Raw genomic sequence first — 26,605 nt, forward strand, 5'->3', positions numbered from 1 at the left:
TTCAAATTGCCATTGATAAAATGCAATTGTGTTCATTGTCCGTAGCTTATGCCTGCCCATACCACAACCCCACCGCCACCATGGGGCACTCTGTTCACAATGTTGACATCAGCAAACCGCTCGCCCATACGACGCCATACACGCTGTCTGCCATCTGCCCGGTACAGTTGAAACCGGGATTCGCCTGCGTGCTAGTGGCCATCAAAGGGGAGCATTTGCCCACTGATGTCGGTTACGACGCCAAACTGCAGTCAGGTCAAGACCCTGGTGAGGACGACGAGCGATGGGATACTGTTGAGCGTGAAAAACCCAGCAGCATTGCAGTTCTTGACACAAACCGGTGCTCCTGGCACCTACTACCATACCCAGTTCAAAGGCACTTAAATATTTTGTCTTGCCCGTTCACCCTCTGAATGGCACACATACACAATCCATGTCTCAATTGTCTCAAGTCTTAACCTGTCTCCTCCCCTTCATTTACACTGATTTGAAGTGGATTAAGCAAGTGACATCAATAAGGGATCATTGCTTTCACCTGGATTCACCTGATCAGTCTATGTCATGGAAAGAGCAGGTGTTGCTAATGTTTTGTGTACTCAGTGTACACCTTGTAGAATCCATGCCCCGACGAATTGAGGCTGTTCTGAGGGCAAAGGGGGGTGCAACTCCATATTAGGAAGGTGTTCCTAATGTTTGTACACTCAGTGTATACACAGTTGAAGTCGGAAGTTTACATACACCTTAGCCAAATACATTTAAACTCAGTTTTTCACAATTCCTGACATTTAATCCTAGTAAACATTCCCTGTCTTAGGTCAGTTAGGATCACCACTTTATTTTAAGAATGTCAAATGTCAGAATAATAGTAGAGAGAATTATTTATTTAAGCTTTTATTTCTTTCATCACATTCCCAGTGGGTCAGAAGTTTACATACACTCAATTAGTATTTGGTAGCATTGCCTATAAATTGTTTAACTTGTATCAAACGTTTCGGGTAGCCTTCCACAAGCTTCCCACAGTAAGTTGGGTGAATTTTGGCTCAGTGCCCCTGACAGAGCTGGTGTAACTGAGTCAGGTTTGTAGGCCTCCTTGCTCGCACACGCCTTTTCAATTCTGCCCACAAATGTTCTGTAGGTTTGAGGTCAGGGCTTTGTGATGGCAACACCAATACCTTGACTTTGTTGTCCATAAGCCATTTTGCCACAACTTTGGAAGTTTGCTTGAGGTCATTGTCCATTTGGAAGACCCATTTGCGACCAAGCTTTAACTTCCTGACTGATGTCTTGAGATGTTGCTTCAATATATCCACATAATTTTCCTTCCTCATGATGCCATCTATTTTGTGAAGTGCACCAGTCCCTCCTGCAGCAAAGCACCCCCACAGCATGATGCTGCCAACCCCGTGCTTCACGGTTGGGATGGTGTTCTTCGGCTTGCAAGCCGCCCCCTTTTTCCTCCAAATATAACGATGGTCATTATGGCCAAACAGTTCTATTTTTGTTTCATCAGACCAGAGGCCATTTCTCCAAAAAGTATGGTCTTTGTCCCCATGTGCAGTTGCAAACCGTAGTCTGTTTTTTTTATGGCTGTTTTGGAGCAGTGGCTTCTTCCTTGCTGAACCTTTCAGGTTATGTCGGTATAGGACTCGTTTTACTGTGGATATATATACTTTTGTACCTGTTTCCTCCAGCATCTTCAGAAGGTCCTTTGCTGCTCTTCTGGGATTGATTTGCACTTTTCGCACCAAAGTACGTTAATCTCTAGGAGACAGAACGCGTCTCCTTCCTGAGCGGTATGACAGCTGCGTGGTCCCATGGTGTTTATACTTGCATACTATTGTTTGTACAGATGAACGTGGTACCTTCAGGCGTTTTGGAAATTGCTCCCAAGGATGAACCAGACTTGTGGAGGTCTACACATTTTTTCTGAGGTCTTGGCTGATTTCATTTTCCCATGATGTCAAGCAAAGAGACACTGAGTTTGAAGGTAGGCCTTGAAATAAATCCACAGGTCCACCTCCAATTGACTCAAATGATGTCAATTAGCCTATCAGTAGCTTCTAAAGTCATGACATCATTTTCTGGAATTTTCCAAGCTGTTTAAAGGCACAGTCAACTTAGCGTATGTAAACTTCTGACCCACTGGAATTGTGATACAGTGAATTATAGTTACATAAATTACATAATCTGTCTGTAAACAATTGTTGGAAAAATTACTTGTCATTCACAAAGTAGATGTCCTAACCGATTTGCCAAAACTATAGTTTGTTAACAAGAAATTTGTGGAGTGGTTGAAAAACAAGTTTTAATGACTCCAACCTAAGTTTATGTAAACTTCCGACTTCAACTGTATACAGTGCTTTCAGAAAGGATTCACACCCCTTGACTTTTTCCACATTTTGTTGTTACAGCCTGAATTTAAAATGTATTGAATGTAGATACAGTGGGGAAAAAAAGTATTTAGTCAGCCACCAATTGTGCAAGTTCTCCCACTTAAAAAGATGAGAGAGGCCTGTAATTTTCATCATAGGTACACGTCAACTATGACAGACAAAATGAGAAAAAAAAATCCAGAAAATCACATTGTAGGATTTTTTATGAATTTATTGGCAAATGATGGTGGAAAATAAGTATTTGGTCAATAACAAAAGTTTCTCAATACTTTGTTATATACCCTTTGTTGGCAATGACACAGGTCAAACGTTTTCTGTAAGTCTTCACAAGGTTTTCACACACTGTTGCTTGTATTTTGGCCCATTCCTCCATGCAGATCTCCTCTAGAGCAGTGATGTTTTGGGGCTGTCGCTGGGCAACACAGACTTTCAACTCCCTCCAAAGATTTTCTATGGGATTGAGATCTGGAGACTGGCTAGGCCACTCCAGGACCTTGAAATGCTTCTTACGAAGCCACTCCTTCGTTGCCCGGGCGGTGTGTTTGGGATCATTGTCATGCTGAAAGACCCAGCCACGTTTCATCTTCAATGCCCTTGCTGATGGAAGGAGGTTTTCACTCAAAATCTCACGATACATGGCCCCATTCATTCTTTCCTTTACACGGATCAGTCGTCCTGGTCCCTTTGCAGAAAAACAGCCCAAAAGCATGATGTTTCCACCCCCATGCTTCACAGTAGGTATGGTGTTCTTTGGATGCAACTCAGCATTCTTTGTCCTCCAAACATGACGAGTTGAGTTTTTACCAAAAAGTTATATTTTGGTTTCATCTGACCATATGACATTCTCCCAATCCTCTTCTGGATCATCCAAATGCACTTCAGACGGGCCTGGACATGTACTGGCTTAAGCAGGGGGACACTTCTCGCACTGCAGGATTTGAGTCCCTGGCGGCGTAGTGTGTTACTGATGGTAGTCTTTGTTACTTTGGTCCCAGCTCTCTGCAGGTCATTCACTAAGTCCCCCCGTGTGGTTCTGGGATTTTTGCTCACCGTTCTTGTGATCATTTTGACCCCACGGGGTGAGATCTTGCGTGGAGCCCCAGATTGAGGGAGATTATCAGTGGTCTTGTATGTCTTCCATTTCCTAATAATTGCTCCCACAGTTGATTTCTTCAAACCAAGCTGCTTACCTATTGCAGATTCAGTCTTCCCAGCCTGGTGCAAGTCTACAATTTTGTTTCTGGTGTCCTTTGACAGCTCTTTGGTCTTGGCCATTGTGGAGTTTGGAGTGTGACTGTTTGAGGTTGTGGACAGGTGTCTTTTATACTGATAACAAGTTCAAACAGGTGCCATTAATACAGGTAACGAGTGGAGGACAGAGGAGCCTCTTAAAGAAGAAGTTACAGGTCTGTGAGAGCCAGAAATCTTGCTTGTTTGTAGGTGACCAAATACTTATTTTCCACCATAATTTGCAAATAAATTCATTAAAAATCCTACAATGGGATTTTCTGGAATTTTTTTTCTCAATTTGTCTGTCATAGTTGACGTGTACCTATGATAAAAATTACAGGCCTCTCTCATCTTTTTAAGTGGGAGAACTTGCACAATTGGTGGCTGACTAAATACTTTTTTTCCCCACTGTATTGTATCACTGGTCTACACACAATACTCCATAATGTCAAAGTGGAATTATGTTTTTACACATTTCTACAAATTAATAAAAAATGAAAAGCTGGAATGTCTTGAGTCAATAAGTATTCAACCCCAAGCCTAAACAAGTTCAGGAGTAAACATTTGCTTAACAAGTCACATAATAAGTTGCATGGACTCACTCTGTATGCAATAATAGTGTTTAACATGATATATATTTTTTAACCCCTTTTTCTCCTCAATTTCGTGATATCCAATTGGTAGTTATGGTCTTGTCCCATCGCGGCAACTCCCGTACGGACTCGGGAGAGGCGAAGGTCGAGAGCCATGCGTCCTCTGAAACACGACCCTGGAATCGAACCTGGATCTGTAGTGACGCCTCGAGCACTGCAATGCAGTGCCTTAGACCGCTGCGCCACTCGGGAGGCCCTTAACATGATTTTTTAATGACTACCTTATCTCTGTACCCCACACATACAATTATCTGTAAGATCCCTCAGTCGAGCTGTGAATTTCAAACACAGATTCAACCACAAAGACCAGGGAGGTTTTCCAATGCCTCGCAAAAAAAGGGCACCTATTGGTAGATGGGTAATCATTTAAAAAAAGCAGACATTGAATATCCCTTTGAGCATGGTGAAGTTATTGATTACACTTTGGACTCACAGCTGCAATCGATGCCAAAGGTGATTCTAACATGTATTGAATACTTTATTGAATACTGTATTTCATTTCAATAAATTTGCTAACATTTCTAAAAACGTGTTTTCACTTTGTCGTTATGGGGTATTGTGTGTAGATGGGTGAGAGAAAAATCAATTTGATCCATTTTGAATTCAGCCTGTAACAGAATAAAGTGGAATAAGTCAAGGGGTATGTATTTAATTTTTTACACACACACACACACACACAGTATATGCCCCTTTATACTCTCTCCCTCTCTCTGTGTATCTCTCTCTCTGTCTCTCTTTGTCATCCTAAACCTAAAGAATGGCAATGATGGTGTGGTGGTGGCTCACTCTATTATTTTCCCCATCTCCCTCCACCTACCTCCCCCTCTCCAGTGAGCCCAACCTGCTGGTGCGTGCCTGTAACCAGCTGGGTCAGTTCCTGCAGCACAGAGAGACCAACCTGCGCTACCTGGCTCTGGAGAGCATGTGTACCCTGGCCAGCTCTGAGTTCTCCCATGAGGCCGTCAAGACCCACATCGAGACGGTCATCAACGCACTCAAGGTCTGTCTCGGTCAAACGCACGCTACACACTCACTCACCCTGCTCAGACGAGACACTGCTTTTTTGATGAACACTTTGTTTTAAGCACGTTGATGGTTTTTGTAACATTTTATACCTTCTCTTTTTCTCTCCAGACTGAGAGGGATGTGAGTGTTCGCCAGAGGGCTGCTGACCTGCTCTACGCCATGTGTGACCGTAGCAACGCCAAGCAGATCGTTGCCGAGATGCTCAGCTACCTGGAGACAGCCGACTACTCAATCAGAGAGGAGATGGTACGCGTCTTCGCGTGTGTATGTTGTATGTTTTCCCCCTCTGAGTGCCTCTGGGTGTATGCCTGCATGTGTGTCTTTGTGTTTTTTTATTTATGTGTGTAACCCAGCGGTTCCCAAACTAGGGGTCGCCTGATATGAAAATGGTGGTGTCGCGGGAGAGTTTCCAAAATCCTGAGAAAAAAAAATCGAACAGAATTACATTTAAAAAACATATATATATCGTATCGTCTTTGTATCTCCAAATCATTGTAATGTGGTTAACCTTAAAAGTAAAAATAAAAATTATTTGAATATAAAAGATAATCTCACACTTCCGACATCTGTGCGTTCAAGACAACTGGGAACTCGGAAAGAAAATCAGCACCGACTAGGGAAAAATAGTTTTGAACGGTCATCCAACTCGGAATTCCAACTCGGGAATTCGGGCCTCTTTCTAGAGCTCTGACTTTCCGACCTAAAGATCACTGATGTCATAATCCGAGTTGTCTTGAAAGCACCATAACATTTATGGTAGGCTACCCTTCGCCAGCTCATATCTGTGTGAAGCTGGATTCCGTGCTCTCGTCTGCATTAAAACCAAATATCGATCCAGGTTGGATGTGACAGCAAAGATAAGATGCGCACTGTCGACCACGCCCCTTGACTTTGAGAAGCTCCGGCGTGACATGCAACAAGCACATCCATCTCATTAGTGGTGGTGAGATAAGATTATGTCAGACTAATTTGCAATTGACTGCTCCACATTAAAAGTATGTGATGGTGAGTTGAGAAGACAATCAGAAATACTGTTAGAATGTTTTTCAATTGACTGCCATAGCCCCAAATAAAAAAGGAAACATGGCTGTTAATTATTATTTTTTAATCACATGGGTGGGGTCGCAAGAATTTTCAGATGTCAAAATGGGGTTGTGGGCCAAACAAGTTTGGGAACCCCTGGTATAACCTCTGCTACCTCTCTCCCAGGTGTTGAAGGTGGCCATCCTGGCAGAGAAGTATGCGGTGGACTACTCATGGTATGTGGACACCATCCTTAACCTCATCCGCATTGCCGGGGACTACGTCAGCGAGGAGGTGTGGTACCGCGTCATCCAGATTGTCATCAACCGCGACGACGTGCAGGGCTACGCCGCCAAGACAGTCTTTGAGGTAGGGGTTCCCCAAGCCGGATACTTCTGGATCCAACCTGCTCTTTTTGTCTCAGCTTGGAAATTCCTCAATCATATTCCCTGGTTGAGTACATTAGGGTGAAAACGTTTTTTAAACTATTGCAAGGGAATCAAAAACCAGTGTATTTTTTTTATTAAGTCCTCCCTGTTTGAGTAATTTGTTTCTGTTTGGTGCCTAATGAACACTGCCCTGACCCATAGCATTTGGCTATCATAAAATTCAAATTCAAGTTCAAATTACTTACGTTTTTAACTGTCCCCCTCCGCCCCCTCTTCAGGCGCTACAGGCCCCAGCCTGTCATGAGAACATGGTGAAGGTGGGGGGGTACATCCTGGGAGAGTTTGGAAACCTCATCGCCGGGGACCCCCGCTCCAGGTGAGTGGTGGCCTCTCCCACACCAGTGACATCATCAACCTGAGACGCACACAAATATGCGGCTCCTCTTGTTTTCTGATGTATTAATCAGGTTTTTCTTCCCCCTCTTTCTCTCTTTTCTTTTTATGGTTCTACCTTTTTGTCATCCTCTCTCTCCATCTTCTTCTCCATTCACATCCTCTCTTCTCTCTCTTCCCGCTATCATTTTATCTCCGTACCGCTCCTCTTTCTCTCTCTCTCTCATCTCTCACTCTCCTCTTTCTCATCCCTGTCTCCAGCCCTCTGGTCCAGTTCAACCTGCTCCACTCTAAGTTCCACCTGTGTTCGGTGCCCACACGCGCCCTGCTGCTCTCCGCCTACATCAAGTTCATCAACCTGTTCCCAGAGACCAAGGCCACCATCCAGGAGGTGCTTCGCTCCGACAGCCAGATCAGGAACTCTGACGTGGAGCTGCAGCAGAGGGCCGTGGAGTACCTCAAGCTCTCCTCCATCGCCAGCACCGATGTCCTGGTGAGGATTTTGATCTGTAAAAAAATATATATTTGTAGGTGTTCTGACACTTTATTGAGACTGGTTGGAAGGGTGGGCACAGGGATCGAACCCTGGTCTCCAGTGGTGAGTGGTATATGTGACTGTGCCAGGGAGTGTTACCACTACACACGCAGCTCTTACCTGGCTACCCTTCCACATCGCTCTGACCAACTGATGTTTCTTTTCCGCCATGAATCTGGATTTGCCCCTCTCCCCGACGATTTCACGAATGTGAACACATTTTTACAGTTCTGATTGGTCCCAGAAACGGATGGGTTGGGCCAGAGCCGGTCTACAAGATGACGTTATCAACTTTGATAATCTGATTGGTTAGATTTCTTAGAATATCCAATCGCTGATTAATTTGTTTTGTACAACACCCCTCATTTTAAAGTCGTACAAACGACTTCTACGGTAGCCGTTTCAGACTCTCTGTGGCAAACAACAGAGCAGAGGAAGAATGTAGTGTGAGGCGTCAGGCTACCACAGCTCTGCATGTGTTTCTGTTATTTTACTGATCTTTCATTGCCTCTTGTTTTGTTTTTTTTCTTGTTTTTTTTTACTGCAAAGTATGTTGCCATTTTAAATGCACTTACAGTGCCTTCGGAAAGTATTAATACCTCTTCACTTATTCCACATTTTTGTTGTTACAGCCTGAATTAAAAATGGATTAAAAAATTATAGTAATCTCACCCATTTACACAAAATAAAGTAAAAACATGTTTTTAGAAATCTTTGCAAATGTATTGAAAATGAAATACAGAAATATCTAATTTACGTAAGTATTCACACCCCTGAGTCAATACATGTTAGAATCACCTTTGGCAGTGATTACAGCTATGAGCCTTTCTGGGTATGTCTCTAAGATATTTGCACTCCTGGAATGTACAATATTTGCCCATTATTCTTTTCAAAATTCTTCAAGCTCTGTCAAATTTGTTGTTGATCATTGCTAGACAGCCATTTTAAAGTATTGGCATAGATAGTCAAGCAGAGTTATGTCAAAACTGTAACTCAGCCACTCAGGAAACATTCACTGTCTTCTTGGTAAGCAACTCTAGAGTAGATTTGGCCTCGTTTTAGGTTATTGTCCTGCTGAAAGGTGAATTCATCTCCCAGTGTCTGGTGGAAAGCAGACTGAAACAAGTTTCCTCTTTGATTTTGCCTGTGCTTAGCTCCATTCCGTTTCTTTTTATCCTGAAAAACTCTACAGTCCTTAACGATTACAAGCATACCCATAACATGATGCAGCCACCACTATCCTTGAAAATATGGAGAGTGGTACTAAGTAATGTGTTGTATTGGATTTGCACCAAACATAACACTTTGTATTCAGTATAAAAAGTAAATAGTTTGACACATTTTTTGCAGTATTATTTTAGTGCCTTGTTGCAAACAGAATGCATGTATTTAATATCAGCTTCTTCTTTTTTTTACCCATCTACCAATAGCTGCCCTTCTTTGCGAGGCAATGGAAAACCTCCCTGGTCTTTGTGGTTGAATTTGTGTTTGAAATTCACTGCTTGACTGAGGGACCTTACAGATAATTGCATGTGTGGGGTACAGAGATGAGGTAGTTATTCAAAATCATGTTAAACACAATTATTGTCCATGTAACTTATTATGTGACTTGTTAAGCACAAATTTACGCCTGAACTTATTTAGGCTTGCCATAACAAAGGGTATGAATACTTATTGACTCAAGATATTTCAGCAATTCACTTTTAATACATTTTGTAAAAATGTTGCTGTAACACAACAACATTTGGAAAAAGTCAAGGGTTATGAATACTTTTCTGAAGGTACTGTAGAATACATTTTGATTTGACTGCAGGCCACAGAGCAGCAACAACAACCTTGCAGAGTTCAGCTGCGGTTCAGTGTTTCAAATGTGAACCTAAACAACGGTCATGGACGTTGCAATACGGTCACAGGCCTGACAGGATTTGTAAATAGTCATAACTGTAACCCCAGTGACTGGTTTAGTCACATTGCCATAACAGTAACCACATAACAACAGCTACCATGAGCCTTGTTTATTGACTTGCCTGGTCAAAGAATGGTGTCTCTCTGTCTCTCCTTCCCCCTCTCTCTCCCTTTCTCTCCTTTCCTCTCCCTCCCTTTCTCTCCTTTCCTCTCCCTCTACCTCCTTCCGCCTCTTCAGGCCACTGTGCTGGAGGAGATGCCTCCCTTCCCAGAGAGGGAGTCGTCCATCTTGGCCAAGCTGAAGAAGAAGAAGGGTCCAGGTGCTGTGTCGGTAGAGCTGGAGGACGGCAAGGAGAGAGGAGAGCTCAATGGTGGAGGGGACAGGGGGGGCGACGCTGCCATCGCAGCCTCTAACGCTGTGAGCATCCAATTCAATGTACTGTATCTGCATCCCAAATGGCACCTATTACCAACAAAATAAGTGCATTAACCCCCCAAGAGTCGATAAACAAATGTTTTTGCATGGGCTGTGTCTCAATCCACTGCATCCGTCAATGGCGGCCTTCTGCAGTGGAAGGTGGCCAAACTACAGCGGTGTTTGTCAGACCATGAGACATCCAGAAAATCGGTCTTCTCACGAAAACGTCAGTAGCGTCCGAACCACTCTATGGAAAGATGAGAATCAAGAACAGGATGGTGTTCTCCGTTTTGCTTTAAAGTCTGTTTTGCCGATCTGCCAACATCTGTCTGTAGTGCCCGAACAGTTTGGGACTACACACTAATATGAGACTCTCATGAATACGTACATGTTGGTTGTTTTGCTCTAGGATGCCCACAAGCCTCACAAGCCTCGGCTGAAGGTAGCCCGTTACCAGTTTAAAAAATGAATGGAAGTAAATATGGAAGTAGTTTAGTGCCAAAAGAAATTGGTTAAATAATTTCCTGATCTTTCATATACACTATATATACAAAAGTATGTTATTCTGAAGTCTAGGCGCAACAATGGCTCAGCCGCGAAGTGGTAGGCCACACAAGCTCACAGAACGGGACCGCTGAGTGCTGAAGCGCGTAACGCGTAAAAATCATCTGTCCTCGGTTGCAACACTCACTACCAAGTTCCAAACTGCCTCTGGAAGCAACGTCAGCACAAGAACTGTTAGTCGGGAGCTTCATGAAATGGGTTTCCATGGCCGAGCAGCCGCACACAAACCTAAGATCACCATGCGCAATGCCAAGCGTTGGCTGGAGTGGTGTAAATATCGGCTCCATTGGGCTCTGGAGCAGTGGAAACTGTAAAGTGCCAACTTTAAAGTTTGGTGGAGGAGGAATTATGGTCTGGGGCTGTTTTGCATGGTTCGGGCTAGGCCCCTTAGTTCCAGTGAAGATAATTCTTAAAGCTACAGCATACAATGACATTCTAGACGATTCTGTGCTTGAACTTGACTGGCCTGCACAGAGCCCTGACCTCAACCCCATCGAACACGATTAGCCAGGCCTAATCGCCCAACATCAGTGCCTGACCTCACTAAGTCCTCGCAGCAATGTTCCAACATCTAGTGGAAAGCCTTCCCAGAAGAGTGGAGGCTGTTTATAGCAGCAAAGGGGAGACCAACTCCATATTAATGCCCATGATTTTGGAATGAGATATTCGACAAGCTGGTGTCCACATACTTTTGGTCATGTAGTGTATCTCTCAGATATAGGACAGACACTTTAAAACAAACTTCCTTTTGATTTATTTTTTTCAATGTATGAATCTGTTATTCAATGTGTTTCTAGGTTCTAATAGCAGTAAGGCCACATTTTTATTTTTATTTTTTATGTATACCTAAAGGGGTCCTAAAATTAAAAATCAAATAGCTAAATGGTCCTTAGTATGACCATATTAATAGATAGCTTAGTAGACCCTCCCGCCCTTGTCATCTTTGTTGTTCTACGAAGGGGAAATTAGTTTGTAGCAATTACAAGACACAGCACAATGACATAAATCACTTGTATTCGAAAACTGGCGGCAGTTGAAAGAGATGGTGAACGCTTTGGAAAAAACCACAATCACTGTCTGTGTAATGGATTTAGTTTAATATTGAGCAATATATTCTCAAAGCACTGCTATTATTATACAATTTTTGTCTCTCTCTCTCCCTCTGTTCTCTCTCTCTCTGTTCTCTCTCTCTATCTCTCTCTCTCTATCTCTCTCTCTCTATCTCTCTCTCTCCCTTCCTCTCTCTCCCTTCCTCTGTTCTCTGTCCATCTTTTTCTGTCTTCCAGTCCACCCCCTCCCCTTCAGCGGATCTGCTTGGCCTTCGTTCGTCCGCTCCCGTTAGTGGGGCCGCTCCCAGTGCAGGCAGCCTATTGGTTGATGTGTTTTCAGAGGCGGGGCCTGCTGCCGCCTCTGCCGGCGTGAATGACGACGGCTTCCTGAGGTGAATGTTCACCCTGTGACTAGAAGACTCCCATAGACACAGATCTGGGATAACCTAAATTACCCCCCGCTCTCCAAGCTAACCCTTAGGGGGAGAAATTCAAAACCGACCTAAGATCAGTGTCTAGTAGCAACTTGATGTTGTTTGTGGTGTGGTTGTTATGTGTCTTAGTTGTCCAGATGCACTGTGGTAGAATATGAAGCTAGCTCTTGAAAATGAGCGTTGTTGTTTTATTCTTATGACGCTTGCTGTCTGTGATATGTGCTGGTCCTCTGTCTTTCTATCAGTCAGTCTTCTTGTTTCCTCTGCGTCTTCTATGTGTAATCTTATCTGTTCTCTTTTTATCTTGCTGTGTATGTGACTGTCTTTCTCTTTTCTTACCTTCTCTCCTTCCCCTTCTCTATTTCCCTTTCTCTGTGTTTTTGCGTGCTTGTGTGTCTCTTGTCCTCGATTGTGATTGGACATTGGCAGCGCTCTTCACGCTCCCGAGGCCTCTGACTCCCCATTGGTGGAGGGTCCTGGTGACTCGGAGTAAGGGGCCAGTAATAAGATGGCTGACTGTCATGTTGCACCCAAACACACATGAACACTGTTGTTCTTATCTAAACTAAAGCCATTTAGGAAGGCTGCATGGACATCTCAACCTTAGACTAGTCACATGGACACACGCACCCTCTATTGCATGTGGGTTGTTGGATTATGGAATTGTAGCCTACCTATGCTGTATATTTCTTCATATATACATGTACCACTCTTTTTCTTAACCAGCAAAATACTTCTCATTATTTTTGTTAATGCTGTCAGTTTTGGTGAATTGTATCTTAAGTGCTCATACTAACCCACCTCTGCTTTTTCTCTTGTTCTCCTTCCTCCATTTTATTTGTCATGCCTCACTGCTTTGGGTCTCCCTCAACACACTCATCCTCTCTCTCTCCCTCCCCCTCTCTCTCTCCCTTTTTCTATCTGTAATTCATTTGGTCCCCTTCAAACACATTTTACATTCTCTCACACCCCCCCGCCTTTTCTGTTGGTGCTGTCATCCACCTCTCCTTATCCATCCTTGCTTCATCCCTCCTTCCTTCTCTCAGCTCTGCTCCCCCTTCTGCGGCCTCTGAGGATCCTGCCCCTCCTCTGCCCGAGTCAGACGAGCTTCTCAACAAGTAAGAGCTTTCTCTCGCTCCTCCTCCCCTCTCCCTATCCATTTCTCTCTCTCCCAATCTCTCTCTTTCCGGCGGGGCTAGCTTGTTTTTGGTGCTATCACGAGCAAAGGTATCAAACAACCTACTGGATTGACACAAAACATAAACTGTGTTTATGTCAATGACATCTGTTATGTTAGGTCATTCACGTGTGGTAAGATACATCTACAGTGGGGAGAACAAGTATTTGATACACTGCCGATTTTGCAGGTTTTCCTACTTACAAAGCATGTAGAGGTCTGTAATTTTTTATCATAGGTACACTTCAACTGTGAGAGACGGAATCTAAAACAAAAATCCAGAAAATCACATTGTATGATTTTTAAGTAATTAATTTGCATTTTATTGCATGACATAAGTATTTGATCACCTACCAACCAGTAAGAATTCCGGCTCTCACAGACCTGTTAGTTTTTCTTTAAGAAGCCCTCCTGTTCTCCACTCATTACCTGTATTAACTGCACCTGTTTGAACTCGTTACCTGTATAAAAGACACCTGTCCACACACTCAATCAAACAGACTCCAACCTCTCCACAATGGCCAAGACCAGAGAGCTGTGTAAGGACATCAGGGATAAAATTGTAGACCTGCACAAGGCTGGGATGGGCTTCAGGACAATAGGCAAGCAGCTTGGTGAGAAGGCAACAACTGTTGGCGCAATTATTAGAAAATTGAAGAAGTTCAAGATGACGGTCAATCACCCTCGGTCTGGGGCTCCATGCAAGATCTCACCTCGTGGGGCATCAATGATCATGAGGAAGGTGAGGGAACAGCCCAGAACTACACAGCAGGACCTGGTCAATGACCTGAAGAGAGCTGGGACCACAGTCTCAAAGAAAACCATTAGTAACACACTACGCCGTCATGGATTAAAATCCTGCAGCACACGCAAGGTCCCCCTGCTCAAGCCAGCACATGTCCAGGCTCGTCTGAAGTTTGCCAATGACCATCTGGATGATCCAGAGGAGGAATGGGAGAAGGTCATGTGGTCTGATGAGACAAAAATAGAGATTTTTGGTCTAAACTCCACTCGCCTTGTTTGGAGGAAGAAGAAGGATGAGTACAACCCCAAGAACACCATTCCAACCGTGAAGCATGGAGGTGGAAACATCATTCTTTGGGGATGCTTTTCTGCAAAGGGGACAGGACGACTGCACCGTATTGAGGGGAGGATGGATGGGGCCATGTATCGTGAGATCTTGGCCAACAACCTCCATCCCTCAGTAAGAGCATTGAAGATGGGTCGTGGCTGGGTCTTCCAGCATGACAACGACCCGAAATACACAGCCAGGGCAACTAAGGAGTGGCTCCGTAAGAAGCATCTCAAGGTCCTGGAGTGGCCTAGCCAGTCTACAGACCTGAACCCAATAGAAAATCTTTGGAGGGAGCTGAAAGTCCGTATTGCCCAGCGACAGCCCCGAAACCTGAAGGATCTGGAGAAGGTCTGTATGGAGGAGTGGGCCAAAATCCCTGCTGCAGTGTGTGCAAACCTGGTCAAGACCTACAGGAAACGTATGATCTCTGTAATTGCAAATGAAGGTTTCTGTACCAAATATTAAGTTCTGCTTTTCTGATGTATCAAATACTTATGTCATGCAATAAAATGCAAATTAATTACTTAAAAATCATACAATGTGATTTTCTGGATTTTTGTTTTAGATTCCGTCTCTCACAGTTGAAGTGTACCTATGATAAAAATTACAGACCTCTACATGCTTTGTAAGTAGGAAAACCTGCAAAATCGTCAGTGTATCAAATACTTGTTCTCCCCACTGTATATGGTTGCTTGCAGAGTGAATTGATATTGGGATAGGATGGGATGACTGAAGAGTTACAGTAACTTATAGGTCATGTATGTACCACCGCATGATTGACATGTTATAAACAGTTAATGATAAATGATGATAAATCCTAACACTTTAATTCTCCCTCCCGCACTCCCTTTCTCCCTCTCTCTCTCCTGTCAGATTTGTGTGTAAGAACAACGGTGTGTTGTTTGAGAACCAGCTGCTTCAGATCGGCATCAAGTCTGAGTACCGCCAGAACCTGGGTGAGTTTGGGCTACTAGACAATGCTTGAATCCTAAGTCACATTTGTCACATTGATGTGAGTTCTGGGAGATTGCATTATGTGTGGGTCTCAAGTTAGGGTTCTTCCCTTGAAGTATTAACCCTTTTCATGCAGGTAAGTCCCATGTGAAATACATTAGCCTATATGCTGTAACCTTATTGAACTGATGTCTGTACTGTTCTATAGCTTTGGTAAGTACGTCTGAGCGTGCACAGAATGTAATAGATGGCGTCATTTTGTATTTGTGTTCACATCCTAGCTTTGTCATGTCCATTTTAGTATACAGAATGTTTTATTCAGTGGTTAGGTACGCTTCAGTTTCTATAATGCATTAGATGTTATGTGAGTGAGCATGATGCATAACTATATATATATATACACACACAGCTGTGGAAAAAATTAAGAGACCACCGCAAATCTTTCTTAAATCAGCATCTCTACATGTATGACAGCCATTCCATTCCAGTGTCTGTTGAATTCCAACACAGGCACACCTCATTCTACTGAATTAGGTACTGATTAGGTGATCACCTGACCCAAATCTTATTTAACGAGGAAAAGTATCCTCTTGCAATAGGACCAGCTGGATGGCAAAAACAGTGCTAATAGTACCTCAAAAGTAATATTAATCAAAAAATAACTATTGACCATGCCAGAAGAGTTGAAAAGGAAAGTTTTGACTGAGGAAAAGAAGGGTTCAATTCTGGCTTTACTGGCAGAGGGATACAGTGAGCGTCAGGTTGCTTCCATCCTTAAAATTTCAAAGACGGCGGTTCATAAGAACAAGGTCAAGCAGCAGACATTGGGGATAACAAAGCTACTGACCGGGATGACCGACCAACTCATTCGAATGTCACTCAACAACCGTAGGATGACATCAAGTGACCTACAAAAATAATGGCAAACGGCAGCTGGGGTGAAGTGCACAGCGAGGACGGTTCGAAACAGGCTCCTAGGGGCAGGGCTGAAGTTGAGCAAAGCTAGAAAAAAGCCCTTCATCATTGAGAAGCAAAGAAGAGCCAGGCTGAGGTTTGCAAAAGACCATAAGGATTGGACCGTAGAGGACTGGAGTAAGGTCATCTTCTCTGATGAGTCCAATTTTCAGCTTTGCCCAACACCTGGTTGTCTAATGGTTAGACGGAGACCTGGAGAGGCCTACAAGCCACAGTGTCTCACACCCACTGTGAAATTTGGTGGAGGATCGGTGATGATCTGGGGGTGCTTCAGCAAGGCTGGAATCGGGCAGATTTGTCTTTGTGAAGGACGCATGAATCAAGCCACGTACAAGGTTGTCCTGGAAGAAAACTTGCTTCCTTTTGCTCTGACATTGTTCCCAACGATTGGTTTTTCCAGCAGGACAATGCGCCATGCCACACAGCCAGGTCAATCAAGGTGTGGATGGAGGACCACCAGATCAAGACCCTGTCGTGGCCAGCCCAATCTCCAGACCTGAACCCCACTGAAAACTTCTGAAATGTGATCAAGTGGAAAATGGATGGTCACAAGCCATCAAACAAAGCCGAGCTGCTTGAATTTTTGCGCCAGGAGTGGCATAAAGTCACCCAACATCAATGTGAAAGACTGGTGGAGAGCATGTCAAGACGCATGAAAGCTGTGATTGAAAATCAGGGTTATTCCACCAAATATTGATTTCGGAACTCTTCCTAAGTTAAAACATTAGTATTGTGTTGTTTAAACCGACCTACATCCATCCTGCCCTGCCTTTCGAAAGTATTTGAAAGCCTAGTTAACAGATCACCGACCATTTCGAATCCCACCGTACCTTCTCCGTTATGCAATCTGGTTTCCGAGCTGGTCATGGGTGCACCTCAGCCACGCTCAAGGTCCTAAACAATATAATAACCGCGATCGATAAAAGACAGTACTGTGCAGCCGTCTTCATCGACCTGGCCAAGGCTTTTGACTGTCAATCACCGCATTCTTATTGGCAGACTAAATAACCTTGGTTTCTCAAATGACTGCCTCGCCTGGTTCACAAACTACTTCTCAGATAGAGTTCAATGTGTCAAATCGGAGGGCCTGTTGTCTGGACCTCTGGCAGTCTCTATGGGGGTGCCACAGGGTTCAATTCTCGGGCCGACTCCATTCTCTGTGTGTGTGTGTGTGTGTGTGTGTGTGTATATATATATATATATATATATATATACTGCTCAAAAAAATAAAGGGAACACTTAAACAACACAATGTAACTCCAAGTCAATCAAACTGTCCACTTAGGAAGCAACACTGATTGACAATACACTTCACATGCTGTTGTGCAAATGGAATAGACAACAGGTGAAAATTATAGGCAATTAGCAAGACACCCCCAATAAAGAAGTGGTTCTGCAGGTGGTGACCACAGACCACTTCTCAGTTCCTATGCTTCCTGGCTGATGTTTTGGTCACTTTTGAATGCTGGCGGTGCTTTCACTCTAGTGGTAGCATGAGACGGAGTCTACAACCCACACAAGTGGCTCAGGTAGTGCAGCTCATCCAGGATGGCACATCAATGCGAGATGTGGCAAGAAGGTTTGCTGTGTCTGTCAGCGTAGTGTCCAGAGCATGGAGGCGCTACCAGGAGACAGGTCAGTACATCAGGAGACGTGGAGGAGGCCGTAGGAGGGCAACAACCCAGCAGCAGGACCGCTACCTCCGCCTTTGTGCAAGGAGGAGCAGGAGGAGCACTGCCAGAGCCCTGCAAAATGACCTCCAGCAGACCACAAATGTGCATGTGTCTGCTCAAACGGTAAGAAACAGACTCCATGATGGTGGTATGAGGGCCCGACGTCCACAGGTGGGGGTTGTGCTTACAGCCCAACACCGTGCAGGACGTTTGGCATTCGCCAGAGAACACCAAGATTGGCAAATTCGCCACTGGCGCCCTGTGCTCTTCACAGATGAAAGCAGGTTCACACTGAGCACGTGACAGACGTGACAGAGTCTGGAGACGCCGTGGAGAACGTTCTGCTGCCTGCAACATCCTCCAGCATGACCGATTTGGCGGTGGGTCAGTCATGGTGTGGGGTGGCATTTCTTTGGGGGGCCGCACAGCCCTCCATGTGCTGAGATGAGATCCTCAGACCCCTTGTGAGACCATATGCTGGTGCGGTTGGCCCTGGGTTCCTCCTAATGCAAGACAATGCTAGACCTCATGTGGCTGGAGTGTGTCAGCAGTTCCTGCAAGAGGAAGGCATTGATGCTATGGACTGGCCCGCCCGTTCCCCAGACCTGAATCCAATTGAGCACATCTGAGACATCATGTCTCGCTCCATCCACCAACGCCACGTTGCACCACAGACTGTCCAGGAGTTGGCGGATGCTTTAGTCCAGGCCTGGGAGGAGATCCCTCAGGAGACCATCCGCCACCTCATCAGGAGCATGCCCAGGCGTTGTAGGGAGGTCATACAGGCACGTGGAGGCCACACACACTACTGAGCCTCATTTTGACTCGTTTTAAGGACATTACATCAAAGTTGGATCAGCCTGTAGTGTGGTTTTCCACTTTAATTTTGAGGGTGACTCCAAATCCAGACCTCCATGGGTTGAAAAAATTTGATTTCCATTGATAATTTGTGTGTGATTTTGTTGTCAGCACATTCAACTATGTAAAGAAAAAAGTATTTAATAAGATAATTTCATTCATTCAGATCTAGGATGTGTTTAAGTGTTCCCTTTATTTTTTTGAGCAGTGTATATATAAAAAATAAAAATAAATTGTCATTTAGCAGACGCTCTTATCCAGAGCAACTTACAGGAGCAATTAGAGTTAAGTGTCTTGCTCAAGGACACATCGACATATTTTTCACCTAGTCGGCTCAGGGATTAGAACCAGCGACCTTTAGATTACTGGCACAACGCTCTTAACCACTAAGCTACCTGCCGCCCTATTTATATATCAATGATGTCGCTCTTGCTGCTGGTGACTCTCAGATCCACCTCTATGCAGACGACACCATTTTGTATACATCTGGCCCTTCATTGGACACTGTGTTAACAAACCTCCAAACGAGCTTCCATGCCATACAACACTCCTTCCGTAGCCTTCAACTGCTCTTAAACACAAGTAAAACTAAATGCATGCTCTTCAATCGAACGCTGCTGGCACCCGCCCACCCAACTAGAATCACTACTCTCGACGGGTCTGACCTAGAGTATGTGGACAACTACAAATAGCTAGGTGTCTGGTTAGACTGTAAACTCTCCTTCCAGACTCACATTAAGCATCTCCAATCCAAAGTTACATCTAGAATCGGCTTCCTATTTCGCAACAAAGCCTCCTTCACTCATGCTGCTAAACATGCCCTCGTAAAACTGACTATCCTACCGATCCTTGACTTCGGCGATGTCATTTACAAAATAGCTTCCAACACTCTACTCAGCAAATTGGATGTAGTCTATCACAGTGCCATAACAGTACATAATGCATTATAACATGTATGTGTTCTTTTGGAAATGTCACCTAAATGTGTCCACTTGACATAATATCTTCTAACGTGTGTGTGTGTTTTTGTTTGTTTTTCTAGGGAGGATGTATCTGTTCTATGGCAATAAGACATCGGTGCAGTTTGTCAGCTTTAGCACCACAGTCAGCTGCCCAGGGGAGCTGCAGTCTCATATCCTTCAATGCATTCACTTACTGTTCACGCACGCACGCCCACACACATACAGGCACACACACACACCCCTATCTTGCACACTATGTGTTAGTGTTTTCACGATAGCAGAATTTTGACTTCGATACTTATACCAGGTTTAGTATCACAATACGCGATACCATCACGATACTCGATATCAAAACGATGCCAAAATGATACCACAGCAAAAAAAGAAGGCATATTAGCCAAAGTCACAAAATGGCAGTTGATCCAGACAGATAAACTCTGCTACTGCTCTGTTCAGTCTTTGGGCATCTTTTAAGGTCAATATTAATTTTTTTATGTCCATTTTTCTGAGAATGGAAACAATAGGCTTTAGAACACCAGCTAACTGTAACTGTAAATCACCATATTGGCATTTTGTTGCATCACTGGCAGGAATTCCTGAATTTACTCAGACTATGACCTCTGCGTGCATTAATAAGCATAATTTGCTGGTGTCAAACCATATATGAAAACTTGATACACATTTTTTAAGCTGAGAAACAGCCCTTTCAAATGTTATGACATACAATAGCACCACATTAATCAAATGGTAAGTCAAGGAAAAACACTGACGAAAATCAGTTTTTTCTCCAAACAACTGCCATATACACAACTTCCTCATGAAGATGGAGAAAAACGTATCTAAGTCTTCCTTATTTTGTAAGCTTTGAAAATCAGAATAGTAATTCATACCATTTACTATGAATGAGTTATAGCTGTTTTAGTGAACAGTGATATTTTTCTAGAATTCTATGGATGTTCTTATCTTATTTTTCCTATGTTGTTGCATTACAACCTGTAATTTAAATTGATTTTTATTTGGATTTCATGTAATGGACATACACAAAATAGTCTTGTTTCAAGAAATTATTATAAAAAATAAATAACGGAAAAGTGGAGCGTGCATATGTATTCACCCCCTTTGCTATGAAGCCCCTAAATAAGATCTGGTGCAACCAATTACCTTCAGAAGTCACATAATTAGTTAAATAAAGTCCACCTGTGTGCAATCTAAGTGTCACATGATATGTACACCTGTTCTGAAAGGCCCCAGAGTCTGCAACACCACTAAGCAAGGGACACCACCAAGCAAGCAGCACCATGAAGACCAAGGAGCTCTCCAAACAGGTCAGGGACAAAGTTGTGGAGAAGTACAGAACAGGGTTGGGTTATAAAAAAAATATCAGAAACTTTGAACATCCCACAGAGCACCATTAAATCCATTATAAAAAAATGGAAAGAATATGGCACCACAACAAACCTGGCAAGAGAGGGCCGTCCACCAGAACTCACGGACCAGGCAAGGAGGGAATTAATCAGAGAGGCAACAAAGCGACCAAAGATAACCCTGAATAAGCTGCAAAGCTCCACAGCGGAGATTGGAGTATCTGTCCATAGGACCACTTTAAGCCGTACACTCCACAGAGCTGGGCTTTACGGAAGAGTGGCCAGAAAAAAGCATTGCTTAAAGAAAAAAATAAGCAAACACGTTTGGTGTTTGCCAAAAGGCATGTGGGAGACTCCCCAAACATATGGAAGAAGGTACTCTGGTCAGATGAGACTAAAATTGAGCATTTTTGCCATCAAGGAAAATGCTACGTCTGGCACAAACCCAACACCTCTCATCACCCCGAGAACACCATCCCCACAGTGAAGCATGGTGGTGGCAGCATCATGTTGTGGGGATGTTTTTCATCGGCAGGGACTGGGAAACTGGTCAGAATTGAAGGAATGATGGATGGCGCTAAATACAGGAAAATTCTTGAGGGAAACCTGTTTCAGTCTTCCAGAGATATGATACTGGGACGGAGGTTCACCTTCCAGCAGGACAATGACCCTAAGCATACTGCTAAAGCAACACTCGAGTGGTTTAAGGGGAAACATTTAAATGTCTTGGAATGGCCTAGTCAAAGCCCAGACCTCAATCCAATTGAGAATCTGTGGTATGACTTAAAGATTGCTGTACACCAGCGGAACCCATCCAACTTGAAGGAGCTGGAGCAGTTTTGCCTTGAAGAATGGGCAAAAATCCCAGTGGCTAGATGTGCCAAGCTTATAGAGACATATCCCAAGAGACTTGCAGCTGTAATTGCTGCAAAAGGTGGCTCTACAAAGTATTGACTTTGGGGGGTGAATAGTTATGCACGCTCAAGTTTTCTGTTTTTTTGTCTTATTTCTGGTTTGATTCCCAATAAAAAATATTTTGCATCTTCAAAGTGGTAGGCATGTTGTGTAAATGAAATGATACAAACCCCCCCCCAAAAAAAATCAATTTTAATTCCAGGTTGTAAGGCAACAAAATAGGAAACATTCCAAGGGGGGTGAATAATTTCGCAAGCCACTGTAATGACAGTAATTGGCTCTTATAACTTCCATTTCTTCTTACATACATTGCATAAGGCCTATAGCCTAATACACGAAGAGTCAGAATAGGAACAAATTAAAAGCATGCAAGAAAGGTGCAATGACCAGTGACTTTAATAGTACCCATGTCCGCAATTAATCACACTGACTGGAGTGCCACAACCTAGCTAACGTTACCAGCCTGAGATTTCAAGAGTAAGTATCTAGTTAGCTAAGTTAGCTAGCTAGCTATCATCATAAGGGTTAGGCATCAGGCTTAGGCTACATTAATTCTTGCAATCAACAGCCAGCAGGCTTAGCTACTAATTTTAGGAATTATATCACAGATAAACAGACACCTAATGAGAACTGGCTATTTAGTTAATTAGCTAGCTAGCTAATAATTATAGCTATGGGGGTTGGGGATCATACCTAGCTAGCTACATCTTTACTGGTAAAAAACAATCCTGCAGCAGCCCTATCTGGCTGGCTGGCTACCTAGCTAGCTACTTATTGAATGACACTAGCCAGTTTGTTTTAGCTGAAAATACTAATATTGACAAATGTTCTTCAAATTGTCAATATTAACATTTTATTTTGTACAGCTATCAAAGAAAACATTAAAAGACAAGAGAAGAGCTAAATCCGTTTCTTACCTTAATGTGAGCAGTGGTGGGAAAAGTACCCAATTGTCATACTCAAGTGAATGTCACACAAAATACTACTTGAGTAAAAGTCAAAGAATTTGATTTTAAATATACTTAAGTATCAAAAGTAAATGTAATTGCTAAAGTATACTTAAGTATCATAAGTAAAGTATAAATGATTTTAAATTTCTTATATTAAGCAAACGGCACGACTTTCTTGTTGTTTTTCATTTACGAATAGCCAGGGGCACACTCCAACACTCAGACATAATTTACAAATGAAGCATTTGTCTTTAGTGAGTCCGCCAGATCAGAGACTTTTGAGAATGGTGTTTTCCTGCTAATGGAACATTTGCGCTTAAAGCCTACTGCTGTGTGCGCTTTGCTGTGCTTATAATGTGAAGAAATAGCCTAATAGTTTATGAACATTTTAAGCTAAACGTTCTCATCTGTTGCGTCAGGCTCATTGCTTAAAAAAGTATTTTTGATGCTCGTGGTTGTATTAATTTGGGCTCTATCGCATCCCACAACTGTCCCAGACTATGTATGGAATATTTATTTCTCGCACAGAATAGAATTTGTTAGGCTTACTCATCTTGTTGGCTGACGAAAGGTAAATGTTCTTCCAATATCTTCAATATGCCCCTCGGAATTGGATAAGGAGGCATGCAGTTGTGTCCCTGATGTGTCGGTCTTCACTTGTAGCCTGTGAGAAAGACCCGATCACGTGACAGAGAGCCATGTGAGTGAGAGGTGCTTCAGCACGCAGCCAGGAGAAGGGAATTATAATTATTAAATTCGGCCAGTTGTGATACATTTGTATCACAACTAAAGTTACATAAATAACTCTAAATTAAGCATATAGGAGTACCTGTTTCTTTGTTCACCGCTCAACACAGAATAACTGCATGTGCGCAGTCCCTCAAATCCTTTGGAGAAAATATATTTTCTATTTTATTCAGCTATGTTCAATTGTATTCTTCATACTATAAAATAATGCCACGGAATTCTAAGCAAATCTTGTCTGCCAATTAAATAGTGTAGCCCACAGCCATATGGCATAGCCAGATCAGGACCTAACATAAGGACAACCCAGAGTATGCTGTTATGTTCTTCTGAAATAGACTACATTTTCTTCATATCATGTTTCTTTAGACCTGTCAAAAATAAATAATGTCTTTGTTGTGATTGTGTAGGCTATATTAAATGGATTTATTATACTGTTTTAAATGTAGATGTTCCAAAGGTCTGCATCAGTGACTTGTAGGCTATGCGTGGAAGCCAGGAGATGCTAAATGTTTATGTTAATTAACGGTCAATTACTATGAGACCTGCAGTTATTTGCTTGACCAATCACCAGCTGACAAAATGTCATGACCGCCAAAGCCATAGGCCTACCCATACCTCTAATAAACGTTGTCCAAGATCCTAAAAATAGAGATGTTTCTATGTTAAATGCAGATGTTTAGTATTAGGGGATCTCTTCGATTAGTTTTACTAAGTGTTTTCATTCCCCTTTAATGAATCAATTACACAATCATACAATACATTTGACTTTGTTTTTACCAATCCAACTACATATCAACATAATGGTAATCATTTTTTTGAATGATAAATCTCTGTTGATCTCTGTTGGGTAAATGAAGATGTAGCCTAGGCCTATCCACAATACAGGTGAATGCATATTCAATATGAGTGTGTGCATGCATTGAGTTGTTGAGCTTGTTTTGGTTGATTTCATGGGGCTACAGATGATAAACAATCTGTTTCCTTTACATTTGGGACTTATTTTATTGTACTGATCAACAACATTTGCGTAGAAGTAGCGCACATTTCTATAAAAGAAGCTGTCTCTTTAATCAAAGTAACAAATTCTAGTACTGAACCATTTTTCATGTACTAGTATCAAAGTTTTGGTATACTGTGCAACACTACTATGCGTGTCCCTTGGGTTGTAGGCTATACTTGCATGTATTTAACACGCATAGCTACATTCAATATACAGTCCCCCCTGTGTGGTCTCTTGTCCCGGCTCTGTTCCTCTCCTTGACTGGCTTTCCCACAGCTCAACGTGCAGACCAAAACAGTGGAACCCCTAGTGGAGGGAGGAGCACAGGTGCAGCAGGTCATCAACATCGAGTGTCTGACCGACTTCATTGACGCTCCGCTGCTCAACATCAAGTTCAGGTACACGCGCGAGTACGCACACAGAATATTACACAGAACATACAATACAAACACCTCGCAATCACGCACGCAAGATCAGTAGTATCCCAAACATACACACACACACACACACACATTTTGTTTTGTCATCTTCAGTAAATAAAGGTGTGTGTGTTCCTCTCAGGTATGGGGGAGCCCTGCAGAACATCTCTCTCAAGCTGCCTGTCACCATCAACAAGTTCTTCCAACCCACAGAGATGGCTGCCGCAGACTTCTTCCAGCGCTGGAAACAACTTAGCCAGTGAGTGAGAGTGGGTGTAGGGGTGGGTGTGAGGGTGTGTGAGAGTGTGTGTAGGGTGGGAGCATGTAAGAGTCTGTATTTATGACTGTTTTCTTCTCTTTTCAGGCCCCAGCAAGAAGCACAAAAGATCTTCAAGGCCAGCCATGGCATGGACACAGAAGTGCTCAAGGCCAAGGTACACACACACACACTGTAGGCATATTCATTTCATTCCCTTGCCTTCTGAATGTCGTCCACATCCTACTCCCCCCTCCCTCTCTTGTCTCTAGTTGCTGGGCCTGGGGACAGCCCTGTTGGAGAATGTGGATCCTAACCCAGAGAACTATGTGTGTGCCGGAGTCATCCAGACCAAGGCCCAACAGGTCGGCTGCTTGCTGAGACTGGAACCCAATGCGCAGGCCCAGGTACACACACACAAATGTACATGCATATATACACACACACACACACGTACACGCATACGCATATATACACACACACAAATGTACATGCATATACACACACACACGTACACGCATACGCATATATACACACACAAATGTACATGCATATACACACACACACACGTATACGCATATATACACACACACACAAATGTACATGCATATACACACACACAAATGTACATGCATATGCACACACACACACACACACAAATGTACATGCATATACACACACAAACAAATGTACATGCATATACACACACACACACACAAATGTACATGCATATACACACACACACAAATGTTGATGCATATACACACACAAATGTACATGCATATATATACACACATGCATAAATACACACACACGCACGCACAAATGTACATGTATATACACACACACACACACACACACAAATGTACATGTATATACACACACACACATGTACATGCATATACACAAACATACACAAATGTACATGCATATACACACACACACAAATGTACATGCATATACACACACAAATGTACATGCATATATACACACACACACACACACACACACACAAATGTACATGCATATACACACACAAATGTACATGCATATATACACACACACAAATGTACATGCATATATATACACACACACAAATGTACATGCATATACACAGACACACACAAATGTACATGCATATACACACACACAAATGTACATGCATATACACACACACACACACAAATTACATGCATATACACACACACACACAAATGTACATGCATATACACACACACACACAAATGTACATGCATATACACACACAC

At 43.0% G+C, this 26,605-nt stretch overlaps 1 protein-coding gene across 2 annotated transcripts in view; it reads left to right on the top strand.

The window, feature by feature from the left end:
• The window catches only part of LOC311103295 (AP-2 complex subunit alpha-1-like), a 60,292-nt gene that overhangs the window by 27,920 nt on the left and 5,767 nt on the right, over positions 1 to 26,605 (top strand). The window contains exons 7-20 of one of the 2 annotated variants that reach the window (XM_084144829.1): positions 5,108 to 5,276; positions 5,411 to 5,548; positions 6,512 to 6,694; positions 6,993 to 7,090; positions 7,369 to 7,600; positions 9,786 to 9,965; positions 11,816 to 11,970; positions 13,059 to 13,130; positions 15,138 to 15,220; positions 19,767 to 19,858; positions 24,939 to 25,060; positions 25,224 to 25,340; positions 25,446 to 25,515; positions 25,610 to 25,744. In XM_084144829.1, coding sequence (XP_084000955.1) covers positions 5,108 to 5,276; positions 5,411 to 5,548; positions 6,512 to 6,694; positions 6,993 to 7,090; positions 7,369 to 7,600; positions 9,786 to 9,965; positions 11,816 to 11,970; positions 13,059 to 13,130; positions 15,138 to 15,220; positions 19,767 to 19,858; positions 24,939 to 25,060; positions 25,224 to 25,340; positions 25,446 to 25,515; positions 25,610 to 25,744 — 1,846 coding nt within the window. Of the gene's footprint in view, positions 1 to 5,107; positions 5,277 to 5,410; positions 5,549 to 6,511; positions 6,695 to 6,992; positions 7,091 to 7,368; positions 7,601 to 9,785; positions 9,966 to 11,815; positions 11,971 to 13,058; positions 13,131 to 15,137; positions 15,221 to 19,766; positions 20,016 to 24,938; positions 25,061 to 25,223; positions 25,341 to 25,445; positions 25,516 to 25,609; positions 25,745 to 26,605 lie in introns of those variants that run through there. The other variant, XM_084144828.1, reaches the window with a different exon arrangement.

This window comes from Coregonus lavaretus, assembly GCF_964263955.1.
Source record: "Coregonus lavaretus genome assembly, chromosome: 28".
Taxonomy (NCBI): Eukaryota; Metazoa; Chordata; class Actinopteri; order Salmoniformes; family Salmonidae; genus Coregonus; species Coregonus lavaretus.